At 33.0% G+C, this 23,867-nt stretch overlaps 2 protein-coding genes across 2 annotated transcripts; one reads left to right on the top strand and one right to left on the bottom strand.

Annotated features, from left to right (window-relative positions):
* The first annotated feature begins 47 nt into the window (after nt 1-47).
* LOC140053957 (ras association domain-containing protein 8-like) lies at nt 48-14,715 on the top strand. Its single transcript, XM_072098722.1, has 4 exons — nt 48-136; nt 12,107-13,452; nt 14,104-14,195; nt 14,559-14,715. The coding sequence occupies exons 2-3, from the start codon at nt 12,330-12,332 to the stop codon at nt 14,190-14,192; spliced, it is 1,212 nt and encodes a 403-aa protein (XP_071954823.1). The 5' UTR covers nt 48-136; nt 12,107-12,329; the 3' UTR covers nt 14,193-14,195; nt 14,559-14,715.
* Nucleotides 14,716-22,193: 7,478 nt separating this feature from the next.
* On the bottom strand, nt 22,194-23,166 carry LOC140055311 (uncharacterized). Its single transcript, XM_072100618.1, has 2 exons — nt 23,125-23,166; nt 22,194-23,003 (listed from the first exon to the last, which is right to left on the bottom strand). The coding sequence occupies exons 1-2, from the start codon at nt 23,146-23,148 to the stop codon at nt 22,215-22,217; spliced, it is 813 nt and encodes a 270-aa protein (XP_071956719.1). The 5' UTR covers nt 23,149-23,166; the 3' UTR covers nt 22,194-22,214.
* Nucleotides 23,167-23,867: the final 701 nt, after the last annotated feature.

Below are 23,867 nucleotides of genomic sequence, written 5' to 3'. Positions count from 1 at the left end.
ACAACACCCCAACAAACCACAAACCGCGCCATCAACGACACAGTACATTTTTAGCAGAGTAGTAGTCGGTTGCTGATCTGATACGATCAAAACAAGTTTTTCCACCAAAAAATACGTTAAAAAACAGGATTTTTTAGTAAGTAAATACATTTTCTGTAATCTATAATATTTATACCATGAGCAGGAACTTTTAGGTTGTTATTTTAGGAAATCGCAGTGAATAACTTTGATTTTCTTTGCACGGTTGGGATTTGTCGATGTTATGTTTTGTGTTGGCAAAATCCCTGTTGATTCAGGCGCGTAATGACAATACAAATTAAAGAGACCTACCCTGGGAATATATTCGATTAATTGATGATTATGTTGTTAATAACGTTTTCCAGAATCTATTAATTTTGTTTAGATCTGTTCATTTGATAAAGAGTAGAGAAGTGCCTTTAGTATTTGTACAACAAAAACATTTATTATATACTAGACAACTTTTGTTTTAAATTTAAACATTCTCTTTCTTAATCTTATTATTAATATTATACTCAATTTTGTTAAATTCAAGTATAATCCAACCTTTCAATTACTACCAAATGTCATACCCACTAGTACTACATACATACTACAGTAGTATTACTATACTGTGACAGTGTATAATAAATGATAAGGTACTTGCAATTAGATAATGAATTAACAATGATGTGCTAATTAGGAAAAAATGACCTATATAATCAAAATATGGTTTCTTGTCTATCGTTGATTAGGACATTCTCTGTTTTACAGTAATTAACAAATATTATGAGTGAATATCTTGTCATCATTGTTCTAAAAATAATCAAGAGAACAGGATCGTGAATACCTTTGTGTACACAGTACAATCAAGATTACTGATTGTCACATTTTGTGTGACACAACCTTCCACTGAGACATACTGTAGGCCTGCAGAGGTTTAACACTTTTGTTTCTTGAATGAGTTGATTCAAAACAAATATTTGTACTGGATTTAAAACAATATGCAGTATGTTATCTTAATCTAGAAATTTCAAATTCCATTGATATATAGGCCTATACATTCTTTTCTTATATTTATTGTAAACAAAAATACCATCAAATCAAGCCTGATCACTATAACTGTGTTTAAAAAAGAAATCACTACACAGAGTGTACAGTGTGCAACATCTTTTAACTTTATATGTTTTGAAACAGCAAATCCCTATCCAATGGACACATCCTATTTTTATTATTACAGGACTCTATGTTGGGTACCAAAAGTGTCCTCTTGTAGGTTCTACCATTACATTAGTTCATTGTATAAAGGCTAGAAACAAAATTGAAGAAATGATTTAACCATCAAATGTCATGACGTCGTTACAGCCATTTTTCAATTATTGACCACCACTGTTTATAGGTCCTCCAATTAAAGGTCACCTTTACAGTAATTAAATATCATTTTGCTGCTACTTGGTATCTGGTATCACTGGCTGTACAAAATGAATCCTGAAGTCCTGAATTTTCCCTCCAATTAAAAACCCCCACTTTAGATGGCTAACAATATTTTAGGACTTCTTAGTATAGTCAGACATATAATGGTAAACAACATAGGTTTGCAATTTATAGTACAGTATTGGGTTTACTGTATTAATTAAGGAACACATCCAAATAAAACATTTTGCAGATTTAAGCTATGTCTACACTATCAAACTACTTTGACAAAAAAGGGTGATGTGCCCAAATATGGTAGAGATATGATTAAATATGGTAGTGATATGACATATTGACATCATGTCCATACATGGGCACATCACATTTTTTGTCATATAAAGTTTGATAATGATTGTGAGCTTTATATACAGTATTCATGTACTGTGGTACTCAGACTAACCTATGAAATATTCATTCATTGTATCTTAAACTTAAACTAGGGTACTGTACAGCATACCGATACAGCGAGCTACTCCGCTCGGTTGGCTGCAATACTTAGTTTACTATACAAATAATGCAATTTATATTTGCTTCAAAAAAGCCTACCCACATGTTTTTAGAGTGTATTCAAGTGGAATAAATCCCCATTGAGAACGCTGTATTCAGTTGACTCTTGACTATACCTGGTTACCCAACATGGTTATTATGCCCCAACACCTAAGAGACATGGGTTGTACTGTGTGCATTTGAGATTGTAAAAAGTTAATCATGTAGACAAACAAATGAAGAGAGGTAATGAAAACAACTGGTATGATTGAATGCACAGAGGATGATGTTTGTGTGTGAAAAGGAGTTAAGGTTAAACAGTTAGGTTTATTAGGTACTGTAAACCTCTGCTGTTCTCGAGTTTTTCTCATTCGTTCGAAAATGCTATTTAAACAAAGAAAAAAACATTTATATTGCCCTATTATTATTACAATATTGTAACTATTATGTTATAATAGAGGCTGGACTCGAAAAGTATATAACTTTTTTCTAGCTTCTTTTTTCCTAATGTAAATAATGCTACATAATAATACAGTACTATTATTGTTAACATTTTATTTTATAAGAAAAAAGAAAGGGAAATACATTTTAATTTGAATTGAAATATCTGCTGTACATCAAAGAAAAAATGATGGTTTATAGAATAATGTTTAAATACAAAATAATATCAACATTTAGGATCACATTGCAAATCTTTAATTGCAAAACATGAATAACAACAAAGCAAAGGTTTAGTAGTTTCTTGTTCAATGAAATTCATCTGTAAAAACAAGTACTAAAAGTGTTATTTATTAAAAATCAATAGATCAAATATATTATTGTGAATGTACTGTGTACTGTTTTTTTCCATCAAGGATGAGTCATTCCATGGGATTTACATATTTCCTTAATATTTCTATAAACTTTGAGGTTACACCTATTAAATTATTATTTAAAAAAAATAATAATCTGTAAACTATGGTACAGAACTCAAGACATCCAGCTGAGTGGGTGAATTAACCCTACTTATTTTATTTATTTCCGAAAGGGGAAGCAATTAGTGGATACATTACCCACATTAATTGATTCTTTCGTTTTTTATAATTATTTAAATCTATGATTTTATTTTATTGTTTTAATAAAAAGAATTATTAAATTATAATATATTTAATTTAGTTTGTTTGTACACATCCATAATTTAATATTATAATTAATATTAAACCTGGACTGCTGGCTATTACAATAGACTTTTGTTCTATTGTATTACGATTGTAAAGGCCTTCCTAGATATAATTTCTTTGTCTCTGAAAAGCAACAGTTCTATGCTAGCCATCAATTATTGTGTTTGTGGGTTTTCTTATTTTCTCTCAGTATGCTTTTAAATTGATTAATACCAGGAATATGGCTGCTCTGAATTGAACTCCCATTGTTCAATTCTTTTATTGCAACAAATATAAGGGCCAAAGAAGTAAAACGACAAGAAAGAAATTTACTCCATCTCAAAAAAAATAAGCAAAAGATAATTTGGATATTATGTTCATTGTAAGTTCAGCAATTTCACAATGGTAAAGCTCTGTCTATTTTTATCAAACTTATGTGACAAAAAAAGTGTCTATGGACATGATGATGTCCTTTAACTACCATATTTGGGCATATTACTACCATAATTTGGACACATCACACTTTTTAAATTTTGTCAAACTAGTTTGATAGTGTACAGAGCTTTAGGCCCTCGGCTATTCTTATTTCAAAATTCAGAAGTCGCCAATTGCTACAATAGAAACTAAATGAACTGTTATAGTTTCTTTTTATGTGTAACTGTAACTGTAGTGGACATTACTAATATAATATGACTAACTGTTTTGTGTAACCGTTACTGAAAATTTGAGTCTCCACCATCCGTGTACAGTTACTGTACCACTCCCCATCTGTGCCACCCTCCATCTGTGGCACCCTCCCTATTCTCTCTCTGCCACGAAATCACACGCGACATCTCCCTGATCACACTAAGGTATTATTCTAGGCTAGCTGTATACAGTTACTGTACCACTCCCATCTGTGCCACCCTTCATCTGTGGCACCCTCCCTATTCTCTCTCTGCCACGAAATCACACGAGACATCTCCCTGATCACACTAAGGTATTATTCTAGGCTAGCTGTATACAGTTACTGTACCACTCCCATCTGTGCCACCCTTCATCTGTGGCACCCTCCCTATTCTCTCTCTGCCACGAAATCACACGCGACATCTCCCTGATCACACTAAGGTATTATTCTAGGCTAGCTGTAGGCTTAACGTATTTTTCAATGTTAAATGTGGTGTGCATACATCTGCTCACACCATTGTGTAAATGTTCAATTACAGTAAATCTCCCTTGATTCTAATCATGAGAAGTTAATGGGTTTTAAGTGCCAGTCTACTTTAAAGGTTATTATTTCAATTAACTCATGGGTAAATTAGAATTGCAGTTCACTAGTCAGAACACTCGAGATGTTTAGTTAAACGTCATACAGAACCGTATACAAGTTTAGGATACAACTGTAGTAGTTATATGTAGTATATAAAAATATATTTATTGTGAAAAGAAAACCGGCTTTAACGAAACATAAACAAGGGAACCAGGCTTTAAATTTATTACTCAATGCATCCAGGAAGATGTAAAATATCTCCCTGGGTGCAACTTTGTTCATTGAAATATTTGGCTTAAGCTCTGTCTACACTATCAAACTTTATGTGACATGCCCATAAATAGACACGATGATATCATATCACTACCATATTAGTTTGATAGTGTAGACAGAGCGTTATTGATATATCGAACATCCATCGTAACTACCGATCCTATAATAAATTATTTCTGTCCAAATGTTAGTGTAGTGTACATACCAGATTTGTTGCTTCAGAGCTATTTTTCTGTAGTTGTAAACACACCTAAACAACACTACAATCCTGTGAAAGCTCTACAGCACTGTATTAAAGTGCATGTTAAGCTCTGTCTACACTATGAAACTAGTTTTGACAAAAAAGTGTGATGTGCCCAAATATGGTAATGATATGACACATCATCGTGTCCATATACGGGCACATCACATAAAGTTTGATAGTGTAGACAGAGCTTTAGCAGCTGAAGCTACTGTGTAGCAGCCCTGGGCAAAGTACAGATAACCAGTTCTATGCTATAATTAGTCATGACATTTACTGTAGTCGTCTTGAAAAAATATGATTTATGTTCTTATTAATTCATGGTATCAGTGCAATTTCCTAATATTAAGCCTGTACCTGCAGACAACTAAGCCAGTTCTTTAAGAAGCTAATAAAATGTTCAATGTAAAACACTACAGGGATACATTTTAAACTTTTTTTTATCCAAATATCCTTGTATTGCCAGCCTTGCGGTTTTTACCAACTTTGTGAGGTCCATGTGAATGTTTACATGAATGAGTGGGTATAGGCCATTGTTAATGCTTTAATGTTTCTTTATAAAGTATTATTGTATTATGATGTGTCTGTGTCATTAAAACCTTATCATGTGCTAACCGTTCTCAAGGATTTAGCATGACATGCGTTCGTTTATATAAAGTGGAGTTGTGACCGGTTGGTCGCTAAAGGTTATTCTATCCCTCTATTATTATAATAAAATTAATATTTCTTTGAACCCTATCAGATTTGTAAACAAATTCCTGATTCTTCAATTTTATTAATTTTCTAAGAGAAACCATTGTATTTCTTGTGAGTGAGTGAAAAAATATTCTTTTATGTAAAGTGGAGCTATGACCGATCGGTAAAAGAAGATATTTTTCTTTTCATTTAGAATTCTTTTGTGTAATAACACTTTTACGTCAATTCTTTGAACGCTGAGTAGTACTACTAGTTCATTCAATATATTTACAAGTTTGTTATGAATTCCAAATTGTATTTTTGAGAAACCAAAGGGTCATAACATTCCTATGACTAGTCCATAGAGTAGATTTATCAACTAGTTTTATTCATCATTTCTTTAATTCTATGATAATACTTTACACAAATTCTTTGAACACTGAAAATTTAACAATTTGTTGTTGTGGTGATTTCCTATCCCAATGTTATTAATTTTTTCTAAGAGAAACCAATGTATTTTTTGGACCTGTGCCATTAATAAACTCTTTAATGACTCACGGCTATTAAATTCTACCATCTGGAAAACTTGGTTTAAATAATGTGCTACTCTAAATAATAACTCATTTCCACCAAAAGTGTTTCCGCTGTTAGTAGCTCCAATAAGCTGTCATCAGGTAAGTTGTGTTATTAATATTTTGGAATTGATATACTGTATTGTCCAAATCAGGGCCTGGTACCGTACATAACATACCGGTAGACAAACTGTAATGTAAGTATTTAGGATTCACAATATCCCTAGTGACCAAACTGGATTCCCAACTGGTATCTGAAAGTTTAATTTTTGGCTTTCCAAAATAGTATCCCCATTGGGCAACAGGCTGGTTGGCTTACAGTGTCACCATAGGGCAAGAGACTGGCTGCCTAAATTGTCAGGTTGCCAAAATCTAGTTTCTTAAAGCCTAATTTTGGGCTTGCCCAAATAGTGTCAGCATAGGGAAACGGGCTGGTTGCCCAAATTGTCTGGTTGCCCAAATTGTATACTAGTTTCTGACAGTTTAATCTTTATTAGGCTTGCCTAAATACTGGTCACCATAGGGAAGCAGGCTGGCTGCCCTAAAAGAAATTTCTAATTTCCCATTTTTTAAAAAGAATTTTAGAGTGTTTTATTTTGACCTACAAATAATTTCAGTATAGACTCACACAACACTGTTTTCTTTTATACGCTATTGTATTATTCTATTGTTCCCTTCTGTTGTTCTGCACAGCAAGAACCAGAAGCCTATTATTCACACACAAGTTTGTACAATTTTTGACCCGTAAAACAGAATAAAACCGGTCCCTTTAGTGCGTACAAGAATGCATTGAGGTGCTTCAGTGAGTGTGAAATAGCTTGAGTAGATTTAGATACAAAGACAGGGAAAGAATAGATAAAATAGTTTGAATGAATCTGGCACAAGCAACTCAGGAAATCAGGCTTATCCTTTCATGTATACACACTTTAGTTTGCAATGTGTTGAAAGCAGAAGCTGGTGGTAGGTAGAGTGATTGTTTATAGTAACGGTTAAGCCACATACACCTATAATTTAGTCGGATTTAAATTCTTGGTGTGGCAGATAAAACAGTCAACGCAGCAGTAGGTCTACTAATAATACAGTACAGTAGGTAAGAGAATAATTCACTTTTTTTATACAGAAAAACCTCTATTAATAGGACACCTTTGAGATCCCCTTAGTGGTGTCCCCAGATTAGGAGTTGTGTTAAAGCATCATAGGATAGACAGATGCCTTTTTCACTCGAGCTCCTGTGAATACTGTTCCGGCGAGCTCTGATATGGGAGCTAGAGAACGGAGTGGTGTAAATGACTCCTCTGCTTTTCTTTTTTTTGTTATTTCAGGATATTTAATGGATCATTTTTGTGTGAAAACACTTAGAAACATTGTATTAGGTGCTATAGACTACCATTATTATGATTTTCCCTCATTTACAGTTACACTGTAAGAAACATTTTTTGGACTTTATTCTTCAGGTTTGTTTTGAACCTAAATTTGTATAAATGTATTTTGTTAATTTTTATTTTTGTTCATATGTACCGTATTGTAATTAATATCTACCTTTCAAACAGAAATAATTGTGATTTAAATGCCAGTTATTTCAGTAACTAAATTCATAATTTTTCTGCTTAGACTAGAGCTATAGATTTCAGCCTAATTTATGTTTGATCTAGTTCTGATAATGTTTCAATATAAACTACAAAACCTTGTTGCCATAGACTGAAAGTCGGTAAATTGACATCATTGTGAAACTGTATGTTGAACTTTACTCGTATTTTCCAATCCACATGATGTAAGCTATTTAAATCTAAAATTAGAGAAATCTGTCACCAATTGAAGTCATGCAAATTGTACTTCCTACAAATAATAACATTGTCTAGCAACAGTGATTTGAATAGGGTAAATTAATTAAATAATGGCTAATTAGTCTCTTAGTAAGTAGAAGACAATATGTCTTTTATATTAAAAATTAGCAGTATTATCTATATTTGTGTAGGCAGACACTGATACTGTACTTAGTGACGTAGGCAAACAACATGATACTGTAGCCTCTAGAGTTATTGTCTTTTTACATTGTTAGTATTCCGATGATTTTTTTTGGAGTAAACATACAATTCCGCTCAAGTTTAATACTGTGGGTTAAGTATGACATGCACGCTAAAATATTTGAATCTTTTTTACCGAAATGATATATATAAAATTCTAATTTATACTTCCAAGGTTAGACTACTGTACCATGGTTTTACTTTACCATAGACTATAATAATAATAATTTATTTGGAGATTACACTTTTACAACAGTGGCACTCGACCAAATGGAAGGTGCATCCACGAGAAATATACAAAAAAAAAACATGATATAGAAAATAACAATTACAATAAAAAGTCGACGTAGGTCAACATGTCAAAACAATTCAACTACAGTAACTACAATACCATTGAACTGACACCTAAAAATACAAAATTACAAGAAATAAACATATAGAATAGGTAGGAACTGTACAATAAAAAATGAATTGGGCAACAACAATGTAGACCTAACACTATAATGAGATAGATATCAATCATTTAGTGAGATAGATATCAATCATTTAGTTTGATTGATATGAACATTACTCGCCTAGAACAATACATCTGTGTGCCCAAGCTCTTTTAACATAGTGCTTACACTACAGTAACAATCAAAGATATTTGATATGGAATCGACGTCATACATATTATACTGTACTGTATTATAGACTTCACTGTACTGTACCTTAGACTACATCCATATACTATCTACATGACATTTCACACTTAAAGCCCCATTCCCTACGTTTTTTAGATGTAATTTAAGATCACAAACTATATTTAATGTAAAAATAATACTATATGGTCCTATTCCGATAACTTTTTTCGTCTTTAAACGGTTAAAAATGTGAAAAATAAGTCGATTTTAATAATTATAGCGGCCCGCTATAAATCCCAAAATGCATTGCGCGCGGATTGATATTTTTGTTTTTCACCTGTAATTCGCCCACTTTTCGATCGATCGTGAGGCCAAAACAAATGGAAGACTCCTAACTTTTCAGCGAAAATACCGGGTTTTCCCCAATTTGTATCAACGGAGTCTGGCAAAAATAGAAAGACAATTAATGCAGCAACTATACAACGTCAGGCTAGGTATATAGCTAGCGTACGATGTTCGCACGTTACCGATGTTTACCAGCTAGGCCTACAAAACTAAGCCTAGCCAGGCTAGGCCTAAGACCGTCCACGAGAGGTCGATCGCCGCGAGCTACTTAGGTAGTGCATTGTTTCTCACTTTTTATCATAATTTACCATAAAACGTACATTTAAGACAAGGAATGACATGGTTTAATGTTTTTAAAGTGATATATATGTATTATTTTCCAAAAAACGTCCAAAATTGCAGGGAAGGGGTCTTTAATATTTGGTCATCAACTTTCTACATATTAAACAGCCGGTACTGGTACTGCCGTACGTTGACATCAACAGGATGTTAATTTTATTACCCCTGGTAGTATCGTTTAAAAGTACAAGAAATGTAAACAAAAGTAACAATTTCTTTCCTTTGAAATCAACGCAATTTCCTTTGAGTAATATTTATCTTGGTGCTATTGTCCTGGTTTCAGTCTATTTTCAGAGCTAACCTACACATGCGAAAGTTAAATAGAGATTTCACCTATGTAGGTTGTTGATCTACATTTTGTACTAGAGACTTGCCTCTTAATCCCAAGAAACGTAAAGCAACCACTCACTCCATAGAGCAAATATACTAAAATTATGACAGCTTTTGTGACTACAGTATAATATATGAATATAACATTATTTAATTGCCTAAAATATTTTGCCATAGTACAGTAGATTAAAACGAATAGATTGAAAATAGATTCTAACAGAAAATGTTGGCAGTCAGCCTTTTAACACCCTTTTAAAGGGTTTGTAGTCTATGGGGCGAACAGAGGAACCATTGATGACTGATGAATTTGATGGACAAGGAAAACATTGGAAGAATCCCTTTAAAAAAGCCGCATCAGTAATGTTTTGCCTTATAGTTCAGGTTTGTTTTGGTTAGAATTGACAGTGCATTAGTAAAATATAGGAGAATTGGGAATTGTCTCCATGGAAGAAATACAATACTGATACCACCTAGTACAGTACATCATAAGAACTATATAACCTTCAGGTTTGGATTGGTTAATGATGCAGAATTCCCCACAGACTGTGTACCTCATACAGCTGTCATCAGTCATTGAATGATGTGTATATCATTGGATTGACTCCCTAGGGTATCGATAAAAAGAAAAGTGGTATTTAAGGGGCCCAATTTTGTTACTCGAAAACAGTATCAAGACATCCCCTTTTCTTGCTATAGCACTATAGTATACAGTACCATACTCAGGTGGAGGTGGGTATCACTAGATGCATGCGCTCCTCCCTCCGATAAGTAATGGGTACAACAATACAGTGTACAAATAATGCTGTATTGATGAAGTTTTACTTAATTTTATAAAACATAAAAACCAGGATCATCACAATGAAAGATATTACAATTACATTTACCATTTCTAAGTATGGATATGAAATCACATTTGTTGCACACATTAATTGGTTTACATTGTTATGTCAATATGATAAAAAGCTTATGACCCTTATGTAATTACATTATTAAAACAGTCAAATGACCTTTATGTATAGAGAGATAGAAGTGGGTCGGGTATATTGTACCAATTACCAGTGCTACTACAATTCTATGGGTTTGGGAAAATAATAAGGAAATATTATAACCTTTGTACAATACAATAGTTTAGAAAATCAGTGCATTTCTTTAATGGAATTTAACAATATATACACACATTTCACCAGTCTACTGTAGGTTAAGTTAGATGGTGATTTGGTTATATATTCATTAAAGACATATTTTGGCACACGTCATACAGTACCTTAGAGTATACTTAGCTGTAACTAGTTAAAAAATGCCCACTGGTGTAGCTATGTAAAAACAAACACTAAACAGAGGCGTCGGGTTGAGGAAAAATAAAAATAGTCATTTTAAAAAGACATGGTTAAATAAATTGTTAAAGCCTGTTTAGCCCGCCTAAATCCGCGCCTGCTAAAACGAGATAATAACTGCAAATACCAAATCTAACATTTCACCAAAATGTACCCTTTCAACATGCATGCAACTGTATATCATAAAATTCAAAGGTATAATCCTACAACAGGATATGATGAGACTACTAACTGCCTACTGTTGAAACAAAAGTCTCTTGACAATATATATTAATACACTCAAAAGCTTTGAAGTCATGTTTTGACCTAATTAAAATAAAGCAAGCAATTATATGGTATGTGATATTTTAAACAAATATTGAACTGCTACTAGTCTTACCCATTATACCCAAATTTAGGTTGTGACCTATTTTGAAAATGAATTATTTGCCTTGAGGTAATGCAGCATTGGCGAATCATGCTAATTATGGTATTTAAATTTTCAGTAAACACAGCAGTCATGCCAATATTTGCCTTAATACAAAGGTATTAGGTATCATTTTTAATAGGTTATAGTACTGTATTTAATAAATAATTCTTGAACTACATGCTCAATATTTTCTGAAGTCTGTGCATAAATAACACCCTCCACTGTCTTGAGGTAAATTTTACATGTTACAGTACATCATCAGTAGCTTTGTTTAAATGCTCTTTTCCCTATCGGAGTTAAATATAGTGCTTCAATTCTGCGTTTAAACATAGAACGTTACATTGAATATACATCTGAAAGTTGTCAGAGGTAATTTGGGGTTACAGAGTTAACGGAAAAAAGTATTTAAGTGATAATAACCAATCACACAAACACTTTAAATCAGATTCACTCTTATATGATTAGGATCAGCTTAATTTAAGCCATTCTATGCATGCTTAGCGTTTGAACACGACGGCCATTTAAAAAGACCTTGTTTAGATCTATCACATGTTTGATGATATGCAAAGTTTTAATTATTTCCCTTTTTCATTACAGATGAACTGGAACATGACAACAAGGAAATAAAATATTATCTATGATATGAAATTGGAAGCATAATACTATAGATTGATTTATCATATTTGTACAGCTTCTATTGTAAGATAATTGAAACAAGTAAAGTGATAGCAGATGGGTTCTGGTTTCAAAATATAAAGTGAAATTGTTTAAAGATGCAATTGGTACTTGAATCGTTTATCTTCAAATTGCCAGGAAATTTATGAAAATGGGAGAGTTGAGGGTCTGGGTCGACGGTTTACAGAGAATTGTCTCTGGAATCAACGACAAAACAACGTGTCAGGAAGTGATCATTGCACTTGCGCAATTTAAGCGACAAACTGGACGATATGCACTTGCTGAAAAATCACCAAGTCATGAACGTCTGTTGGAACCGCACGAAAGTCCGCTAAGGATTATGTCGCGATGGAGTCGTGGGAGCAATCGGTTTATAATGAAACGGACTGGGGATGTTGATCAATTAAACGAGAACAAAACTTACGAAGGAAAACCCACGAGATTCTGCGAGAAACACCGGTCGATGGAGTTTTTACCACGACCAAAAGAAACAACTGTGAAAAGGGGAAATACGTTTAGTGGTTCATGGAACACTCAGGTGTTGAGTAAGAAAGAAACTGTTCCATCAAGTCACAAAGCTTCCGCTCTTGACATCGAGGAACTTTGGAATCTTGTCAGAAAACAGGAAAATATTTTAGAAGAACAGTATGACGATATGGAAGATATTGATATTGACATTGAAGAATTATTACAGTATGAAATGGATCCAGCAACCATTGAAGAAATTGAAGATCAAATCATGCTCTATGAGCAGACTTTGATAAAGAATGAATCTCGTTTAGAGGAGGAAGAATTCTGGGAAGACGAACTGGAAATGGAAGAAGCCGAAAAAGAGGAACTTATCGATGAATTAGATAAAACTAAATCGCAAATTATCGACTGTGATAAAGAAATCAATGCAAACAATCAAGAGTTAAAGCGATTAATGAAATTAATAAAAGTAGAAAAAGATATCACCGATAGAAAGAAAGAAAAGTATGAAAGAAAAATGCTTGAAGAGAAAAAAGAATTGCAAGAGGAATTGGAAGAACAGGAATTTGAAAGCATGGAATACGAACAAGAACTTGAAGAACTATCAGACAATTTGAAAATGATAGAAGTTGAGATGCAAAGGAAACTTGAGGAAGAATTAAAGTTGCTGAAAGAGTTAGAAGAGATAGAAGAACTAGAAAAACAGAAAGCAGCTGCAGAGGTTGAACAGAAGAAGGCGGCAATTGTTGAAACAGCAGCAATTCCAATTAAACAATCGAAACCTAATCGAATAGAATGTAAGTTTCACATTTTTCACAATTATCAATCTTAAGCTCTGTCTACACTATCAAACTAGTTTGACAAAAAAGTGTGATGTGCCCAAATATGGTACAGTAGTAATATAAATATCACCGTGTCACACAGTTTGACAGCGTAGACAGAGCTTAAGAAACACAGCCAGAAGAGTATTTCAAATTACTGTAGTAATATTGTTTGAATGTTGTTGGTATTTAGTTGTACCATCAAACATAATAATGGATCCCATACAGTACTGTAGTTTATAAATAAAATTAGTAAGTTAGTCATGGAGTGAGTGTGCCATTTTCTGACAGGCGTGTTTCATAAATTGTGTATATATTCGAGTTGTGGGTCTCTTCTTGGAGAGAATGGGCCAATGTCGGTTTATCCAGGTAAGCTAGCACTCATAGACTTACAACACCACTTTTCATTTGTGTAATATTGTGATATAAATCTGTCAGTGACCCAACCCTTGACATAGTCACAGCAAATAAAACAGTAAATGTTACTTACTTTCTTGTTATTGATGTTAATCTACATCATGACATCATAGTCTTGTTAGCAACTTCAAGGTACAAGACTTTCTCAATTCTATTAACAAAGGAAAAATATGGTAAATTATTTGTCTTATTAATTATATTTCTTTCTAGTGTTTAGAGGAGGAGTTCTGAGAAGACTCAAAGGAAGTCCTCGTGAACTAAGTATTAGCCAAGATGAACCTGAGGGTGTGTTTGTATAAAAGGTATGCTACTACAGATTAAAATATATACTTAATTTATGCAATGGTACTATACTAAACAGAAAGCAGTAGAGTGGAATAAAGTACTACTAGAATATGAAGTGTTTTAAGCCCTGTCTACACTATCTAACTATTTTGACGTCATCATGTCCATATATGGGCACATATTTCTGTCACATAATGTTTCGTGTAGACAGAGCTTTATGTTTAAAAAAACATTTTGTTATAGATACACAGTTCATGATTGATGACAATATTTTTAATTGCTAACAAACACTTGAAAGGAGTTGGAATGATTAATTTAATGTTTAAATATGAATACAGTAAAATTCTTTCATAATTATCGTCATACATTTTATCTTTCAGATATTGTTTTTCCTACAACTCAATTCTTACACATTTTAAGTAGGTAATTCAACTTAAACTCTACAAGCTATCAAAGTGTGTTTTTCAGAAAAAAATAAAGTAACTTTCAATTTAATTGTTGAAATTGTTAAACTTTTAAACGGTTTGTTTTAAAAAGAAGCTCAATTACATATTTTTTTAATCTTTAATCAAATTTGATAAAGGTGAAACTTGATAAAAATGGTATTATAAATCTTCCAATGTTTTAACTTCCTATAAAAGATTTTAAATGTTTTTAAAAGGTAAATTTTTATACTCTAAAGCATACAAAACATAGAAACTATTTAGACAGTATAATATACTTCAAGCTCCAAAACCTGAAAACATTCATAATGATTTTATTTAACTATCTAATATGCTTAACAAGAATAGAAATATAGACCAGGTCATACTCCCTTCTACAAAGACCCTTTGTAAAGGTTTTAAGTGTGACCCGGTCAAACTTGTATAAGCTGTGAGCCAACAATCATGCAATCTGTCAAATTCACTCTTAAACAAACAGTAAGAAAAAGACAATTTTAAAGAGGATGAACTCACACCTTGAACTGTCGTTGGTTACCAGACATGCTATTATATAATTCATAATGGCTTTTATGTTTTGTATGTATAATAGTAGCAATAAATGTATAATTTATAACATTTTTTGCAGTGTTTGTACTGGAAAAAAGGCTCGGAGAAAGGTATTGTGTTAATACCTGTTCTATATATATATATATATTGTTGACATGGTTGCTATATTATAAGTTTCAAATGGTGCTTCTCATTGTTAATACACTGCGTTTGAAAGCAGATTTTAAAGCAAGTTTTAATAGAATGTTTCTTTAAATGATGTTTTACAAAAGTTTTATTCAACAATAGTTGATACAATGAACATTGTTATTGTACTCGGAGATTTCTGAGAAAGAGAGAGGGAAGGATTTTATAGAGAGCGGGGGAGGGGTTTCGGAGAGAGTGGGGGAAGGGTTTCTGAGAGAGCTGGAGGAGTTTCATGAGGGAGGGGTTTCTGCAAGAGGGGTAGGGTTTCTGGGGAAGAGAGGGAAAGAGGGGTTTCTGAGAGAGAGAGAGAGGGAAGGATTTTATAGAGAGCGGGGGAGGGGTTTTGGAGAGAGTGGGGGAAGGGTTTCTGAGAGAGCTGGAGGAGTTTCATGAGGGAGGGGTTTCTGCAAGAGGGGAAGGGTTTCTGGGGAAGAGAGGGAAAGAGGGGTTTCTGAGAGAGCGCGAGGGCTTTCTGAGAGGAAAAAAGGAGGGGGTCTCAGATTTTTTATGTAAAACTGTATAAAATGTTACTTAATATATTGTGTTCTACGTACAATTAGTATTTATTTTATTTAGTTAAATTTTAGTATGTAAATAGTTTATAACATATTTCTAAAGATAGATGATGATAATAAAACAACTCTTGATTGGAATTTAAGTACAGTACATTTATTGCAAATACACCATAAAGAGGCAGAACAATAATGGACTTACTTGAATAAGGATCCCAGCTGATACATGCCCAATTGTATAATTTACAAATGATATTCAAGTCCGTCTATGCACAAAAATAGAATTTTGAAGTGATATTAAAACTGTAATACTAACTGTACTTAGAAAGATTATCAGTAGGCCCCTGACACACATAAAATATCATTTTAAAATAACATGTCATACTGAAATATTGAAATATATCCATAATAAATAATAGTTTAAATAATGCTCCGAATATAATAAGCGCCGAATTTGAGATACAAAGTGTTACAATTGAGCCATAAAAATGCACTGTACGGATTCCAAACCTAGATTTAGAATGACTTGTATTAATATCATACAGAAATGAAGGATGTACATTTAGTGCAATATTAGATTGACGATATTAATAATTATAATATAACCTTCTGTCTCACATTAAGATTCAAAGCAGATGTTATTCTTATACAAAGAAGGAAAGTAGTTTATGAAAGCCAATTCTATAGCTGTTCAATGTGGCTTTGATACTCCCCCTGCTGGGCTCAATATGCTTTTGTGTGTACAATATAATGTAAACATGTTGGATTTAAAATTGTATTGTGAAAGTTGCAATAATAAATTTACCTATATATTGTATATAGTTAAAAAGTTTGTTACCTTCCAGGTGATCCTTAATTTCACCTTATGCTTTATAGTGAATCCATTTTATGAATTTTGCCATTTTGTTTGTGCAGTGTATATTCCATTCACATGTGTATAATTATATCATTTAGGTGTTAATTTGGGATTTTAATTGGCACAGTCAGGTCTACCAGCACTTCTCAAAGGGGATCCTGAAAAGAACCATATGGGTAAAAATTAAAATTATATAATAAACATGCTAATTTTTATACTTTTGCAATTTAAAATTAAGAAGTTCTTAATTGCAATTTTGAAAACTAATTGTGATGAGACCGAGCGAATGAGTATTGATATTTTAAATATAATAATTGAAATAGTTTTATTTATTAAGGTATTTTTTGACACATGTTTATAACATATTATACTTCTAATGTAAATGGAAGGATTAGTGTGGCTTCCACTAATTGGTTAGAAGTGGGTAGTAAACGAACTCTCACCCATAGTAATACCAAGTGTAGCTTACTGGTACATATTGCTATATTGGCTACTTGATCGGCCTGTGGTAAAAAAGAAAACAATCACCTTTCCTATGATTAATTGCAGGGGAAAATCAGTGGTGTAACACACAGGGCAAAGACCCTTGGTTTAGCACTCCTAATGGGCCCTCCAACACTGGGTAGTTGCATGCTCTAGGGCTTCTTAAGCTCTGGGCCCCTGCCTTTAGCCAGTGAAATGGGTCATGGATAGCAGGCCACATACCCCCTAGTGTCTGTGTTCTATATCTACCTCTGAATTGTCATTTTTCAAACTTCACACCATCTTAATTGGCTGATCCAGGTTGCAGTTTGTCTATTTTGTTAAAGTTGTCAAAGCTGGGCAACTGCCAAAATAAAGTCATGGGAATGAAATGTTAAAAACAAAAAACACCTTTGTAAAAATGTTTATATATTGAGATATATTGGCCTTAAATTTAAATCTTCAACCTTGTTTCTACTCTTGAACAAATGTTTTAAATACTTATTTCAGGGATGTACTTGTTTAATTGTAAGTGTTTAATGTTGCCAGTTATTGTATTAAAACCAGATTAATTATTTTTAAACAAATTAATATATTTTAACAGATTGGTTATGGTTTAAAGATGAGTATATCTATTTTATGAAATTAAGTTATATTAAATAGTTGTGCCTTTTTTAATAGTATGAATTTTACTAGTACATAGAACTAACAGTAAACATTATTAAAGGGATAAAGTTGTATTGTCTTGTCTGATTTTAGAATTGAAGACTTTATTTTGTACTTAGTTGGTGGTGGCATGCCCCACTCACAGACAGTACTTTCAGTCTAATTTGAACATGATAATGTTAATTATCTTGTTTATTCCTATACTTGATAAATAGTATTTCTTAGAAATGGTACTGTATAGGCCTATACTGTAGGTCAGTACCTCAGATTATTAATTCAATTGCTTACCTTCATTGTTTCAATAAACCCAGTATTTATTGGTTTACCCACTGTTTGCTATCAACATTAAGATGTTTATTAATTAATTGCTAATCTATACTACATTGGAATTGTATGTTCTATACTTTAAATCTTAAATTAAATTTTGTACCGCCTCCATATTAAATCCCACCATCATTACAATCAAAATGTCTTTATTCGATGTAGTAATTCTTATTAAACTAGTAAAAACAAATTGTTAAATGACATATAAAAATTCATTAAGTTTTGAATATTCATTTTAAATATAGTGTTGTGAATATTCATAGTGTTGTGAATATTCATAGTGTTGTGAATATTCATAGTGTTGTGAATATTCATAGTGTTGTGAATATTCATAGTGTTGTGAATATTCATAGTGTTGTGAATATTCATAGTGTTGTGAATATTCATAGTGTTGTGAATATTCATAGTGTTGGGAATATTCATAGTGTTGGGAATATTCATAGTGTTGTGAATATTCATAGTGTTGTGAATATTCATAGTGTTGTGAATATTCATAGTGTTGTGAATATTCATAGTGTTGTGAATATTCATAGTGTTGGGAATATTCATAGTGTTGTGAATATTCATAGTGTTGTGAATATTCATAGTGTTGTGAATTATTCATTTATAATTTTGTGAATATTCATTAATTTGTTGTACATATTTGTTTAAGATGTATAGTTTATTATCAGTTGTTGAATTGTAAAATAAATTCCTGTAAAGTTTATTTTAAGATAAAATGTTCATTTTACTCAAATCCAATAAAATATATTATTACAAAAGTTTATATTATTTCATTCATTCATTATTTATTGTCATAATTATAGTAAAATATCATTTTATCAGCTAGCCAGATTACATCAATAAAAATATATATTAATTTAAACATGATTGCACTATAAGTTTCGATACACGTTATATTGCATTATAAATTTAATTTAAATCCTTGATTCTAATCATAAACTCTTCAATGTCCGCTTCTTCTCCGATAATTGTCATATCCATATAAAACGCCTTCATCAGCATTTTCTTCCCCACTAATCGATGTTATATTGGGGGTATGTCAAATCCGTTGGTAAATGTCAAATCCGTTTGTAAATGTCAAATCTGTGTATCCGTATTTTCGACCGATATTGGTGTCTTTAGCGGTAAAATGTCACTGTGTTTGTGCAAACTGCTCTTCAGACAGGTGACAATATAGCGTTTTGTCACTTCTTTTTTTTTGGTGTCTTGCGTAATAGCGATTCAGATGTTGTAGGACTTCTCTGGCTAAATGGGTCTGCAAGTAGGTTCTCGATTCCCTCGATGTTTACTATCGGGATTACTCTAAAAACATTAAAAAATATATTAATGCTATTATTTCATTGATTTTTATTCTTACAGGGGGTAGATGGTTTGTCTACAAGATAGTGATGGCGCTAGTTGGACAGCTGACCTGATTTGATGCACAGTAATGTTTCAATTCTGTTCATAGATGAAGTAATAAAATTGACTTTTTCTTACCTTATAAATGTTTTGCAGGTGTTTGGTTTCAGGTGTTCGATTAAGATGGAGAAACCATTGCAGCCCATCTTCACAATTTGTTGAAACGTGAGCCAGAGCATGAGATGTTATGTCATAAGCCGGTAAAAAAGGGCCCCACCACACCAATCATTAGTAGGTTAGAAAATAGAAAGATAGAAGAGAAGAGTAAGTGATTTTTTTGTTATTTTGTTAAATTTGATTTACTACTTAGGTAGTACCAGTTGAGACTGGTAAAAAAAAAAAATAAAAAAATAATGAAATAGAAAATAATGGAATAATTATGGAAGAGAAGAATAAGTGATATTTTTTTTTTATTTTGTTAAATTTGATTTACTACTTATGTAGTACCAGTTAAGACTGGTGAAAATAAAAAATAAATAAAAAAATAATGAAATAGAAAATAATGGAATAATATGGAAGAGAAGAATAAGTGATATTTAAAAAAAAATTTTGTTCAATTTGATTTACTACTTTTGTAGCACCAGTTGAGACTGGTGGAAATAAAAAAATAAGTAACAAAATAAATAAATAAAAAAATAATGAAATAGAAAATAATGGAATAATTATGGAAGAGAAGAATAAGTGATATTTAAAAAAAAATTTTGTTCAATTTGATTTACTACTTTTGTAGCACCAGTTGAGACTGGTGGAAAAATAGGTTTGTACTACAGATGCCATTGGGCATCAGGACGACAAGAAGAGTAGTTTTGTACTAGACACCATTGGGCATTAGGACAAGAAGAATAGTTTTGTATTACAGATGCAATTGGGCATCAGATGAGGAAGAGCTGTTTTGTACTAGACACCAATAGGCATCAGATGAGGAAGAGTAGTTTTGTACTACAGACACCATTAGGCATCAGGACAAGAAGAGTAGTTTTATACTACAGATGCAATTGGGCATCAGATGAGGAGGAGCTGTTTTGTACTAAACGCTATTCAGCATCAGGACAAGAAGAGTAGACACCCGACATGTGTCTAACCACGCCACTCACCGACGCACGGTGTCAATAATATGTTATGAAATGAATATGTTAAGAAGTGACTATGTTAAGAAGGAGAGTAGTTTTGTACTAGACACCATTAGGCATCAGGACAAGAAGAGTAGTGTTGTACTACAGATGCAATTGGGCATCATATGAGGAGGAGCTGTTTTGTACTAGACACCATTAGGCATCAGGACAAGAGTAGTTTTGTACTACAGACGCCATTCTGCATCAGATAAGGAAGAGTAGTTTTTGTACTACAGACGCCATTGGGTACCATGTTATAAATGAATATATTATGAAATGAATGTTATAAAATGAATTTTTTTATGACAGGAATGTTTGAACATTCTAAAATGAATATGTTATAAAATGTTATTAAGTCAATAATATGTTATGAAATGAATATGTTAAGAAGTGACTATGTTAGTTAAGAAGGAGAGCTGTTTTGTACTAGACACCATTGGGTGCCATGTTATAAATGAATATGTTATGAAATGAATTTTTAAAGAAAAGAATGTTATGAACGTTCTACAAATGATTATGTTATAAAATGTTGTGAAGTCAATAATATGTTATGAAATGAATATGTAGGAGAGTAGTTTTGTACTAGACACAATTAGGCGTCAGGACAAGAAGAGTAGTTTTGCACTACAGATGCAATTGGGCATCAGGAGAGGAAGAGCTGTTTTGTACTAGACACCATTAGGCATCAGATGAGGAAGAGCTGTTTTGTACTAGACACCAATAGGCATCAGATGAGGAAGAGCTGTCTTGTACTAGACACCAATAGGCATCAGATGAGGAAGAGCTGTTTTGTACTAGACACCAATAGGCATCAGATGAGGAAGAGCTGTTTTGTACTAGACACCAATAGGCATCAGATGAGGAAGAGCTGTTTTGTACTAGACACTATATTAGACATCAGATGAGGAAGAGCTGTTTTGTACTAGACACCAATAGGCATCAGATGAGGAAGAGCTGTTTTGTACTAGACACCATTAGGCATCAGATGAGGAAGAGCTGTTTTGTACTAGACACCAATAGGTATCAGATGAGGAAGAGCTGTTTTGTACTAGACACCAATAGGCATCAGATGAGGAAGAGCTGTTTTGTACTAGAGACACTATATTAGGCATCAGATGAGAAAGAGTAGTTTTGTATCAGATGAGGAATATTAGTTGTGTACTACAGACGTCATTAGGTATCGGATTAGAAAGAGTAGTTTTAACTTAGTGCTTAATCTTTTCAAAATTACCATAAAAGTTTTTAGGCATCAGACCAGGAGTAGTTTTGTAATAATAATTTTAGATGTTGAAAAAAGTGCCAGGCGTTTTAACTTAGTATTGGTTAATCTTTTTAAAATTACGATATAATAAGTTAATTATATTATATATTAATTATATTTCAGTGATTAATTATGTTTCCAAAAAAATAAAGAAAATTTACTAAAAGAAGTTTAAGATAAAGTAGAAAAATAGAATTAACCCTACAAAAGGTGATGGTGTTGGTGGTATTGGGGCCCTTATACCTTGCAAACCAAGCGCACGGATTACTCCGTACGCTTACCGTGAGCCTCAGGTGATGGCTCACAGTTCTTGGGGCTGCTCAGTTTCGTTCCATGAATTGATTGATCGAATGTTTTCATGGTGATAGTCTCATTGGTGGTCTTGATTGGTTGAAACCTAAACTTTTGTTTGGCTGTTGGAGGTTGTGGTGCGTGTTTTCCTGCTGGTGGCGCTGTCAGGGTACTTGCTCTTACTCTGTGAACGATCTGTCTTGCACCGATTCCGCTGACATTGATTGGTGGTAGGTTCTGGATACGGATTGGTACATTCACAAAGCCATTAGGTGGGCCAATATGGCATTGTTGGCTAAAAGCCTTCGTCGGAGGCTTTACCTTCTGTTCCCTCTTTACATGTCGTTCTTGAAATCTCTTAGTAGTAGTAGTAGTTGTCTTACGGTCTAGGACTGATAACAGAGACTTGCCAAGCTTCAGCGGGTAATCTTTATGTACGAAGTTCTTGTTTTTGTCGAAGACTAGTAGTTTCTTCTTACTATTCTCTAGATGTTCGAATTGAATAACTTCGGATTGTTTCTTTGCTAATTTTTGGACTTTCTCCATCATCTGTAAATCTCTAACCATCTCGTTTCTACGTTGGTGAAGTAGGTAAACTACGCCATGATTTAGGGCATGGTTACGGAGAAGGACAGAGCGGTAGAGGCTGCTATCATTTGGAAATGTCCAGTCTTCGAGGACGCAGTCAAAATCCAAGCATTCCATCACACGCTGGAGAGAGTCTTCTGTAATGTCCCGGTACTGCTCAACCTTTTCTCTCACCTAATTCAAAATAATATAAAAAGGCATTCTAACCATTGAAATATTAGAATTTATAACATAAAATGCTTTTATTAATTATGTTTAAATTATTGCATATTTAGCCTCTCTCAAAGATGCATACCTTGGCGTCAGTGACGGCATTCATCGTAGGGAAGCATCTCTTGGTGATTGTAAGGTAGTCAATACAACCTTCACCGCTGTCGTCAGTCAGTTCGTCAGATTGGACTGGCGGAAAAAGTCAAACATTTATAACACACATAATTTTGAAAGTTTAAGTAGTGAGTTGGTTCTTGAAGCTTGAACATTTGACAAATTGCTGGTAAAAAGGGGACTCCAGCTTGGCCCTTTTGCATTTAATATTGTTGAGTGACGAAACATTATTTGTTGTGAAATAAAATTATAAATCTAAAGCTTACCGGTGTCTTCGTCTTCGGTTGGTTTGGTCTTAATTGGTGGTAGTAATTTCTTTGTTGATATGTTCATTCTCAGCTCTGTAGCATTTGCTGCTTGGTGTGTACTGGCACGTGGGTTCTAAATTTTTAAATTATTATTATTATAATAATCAATCAAAGCAATTATTATAAAATTTTATCATGGCTTTATGTGTTATAGGGCACAAAGAGGATAGGCAAGGTGAGGTCTCTATTATTAATACATTATCAATTGTTACTTATTTATTATTTTTATTTAAAAAATATTATTATATATTATTTATTTCCAACAATAACAGAATATAGAAGATTGTTCTGGGCTTTACCTTGTCAAGAGCGCGCAGTACCTTCTTGTGGTGCATTGAGCTGGATAGTCTGATTGGTTTAAAAGCCTCTGAATCATCATCTCCAGATAGTCTGGTGTCGATCTTAA

This window comes from Antedon mediterranea, chromosome 7 (genome assembly GCF_964355755.1).
Source record: "Antedon mediterranea chromosome 7, ecAntMedi1.1, whole genome shotgun sequence".
NCBI lineage: Eukaryota > Metazoa > Echinodermata > Crinoidea > Comatulida > Antedonidae > Antedon > Antedon mediterranea.
Note: the sequence above shows the minus strand (reverse complement) of the source record. Positions and strands in the feature narration are given on the sequence as shown.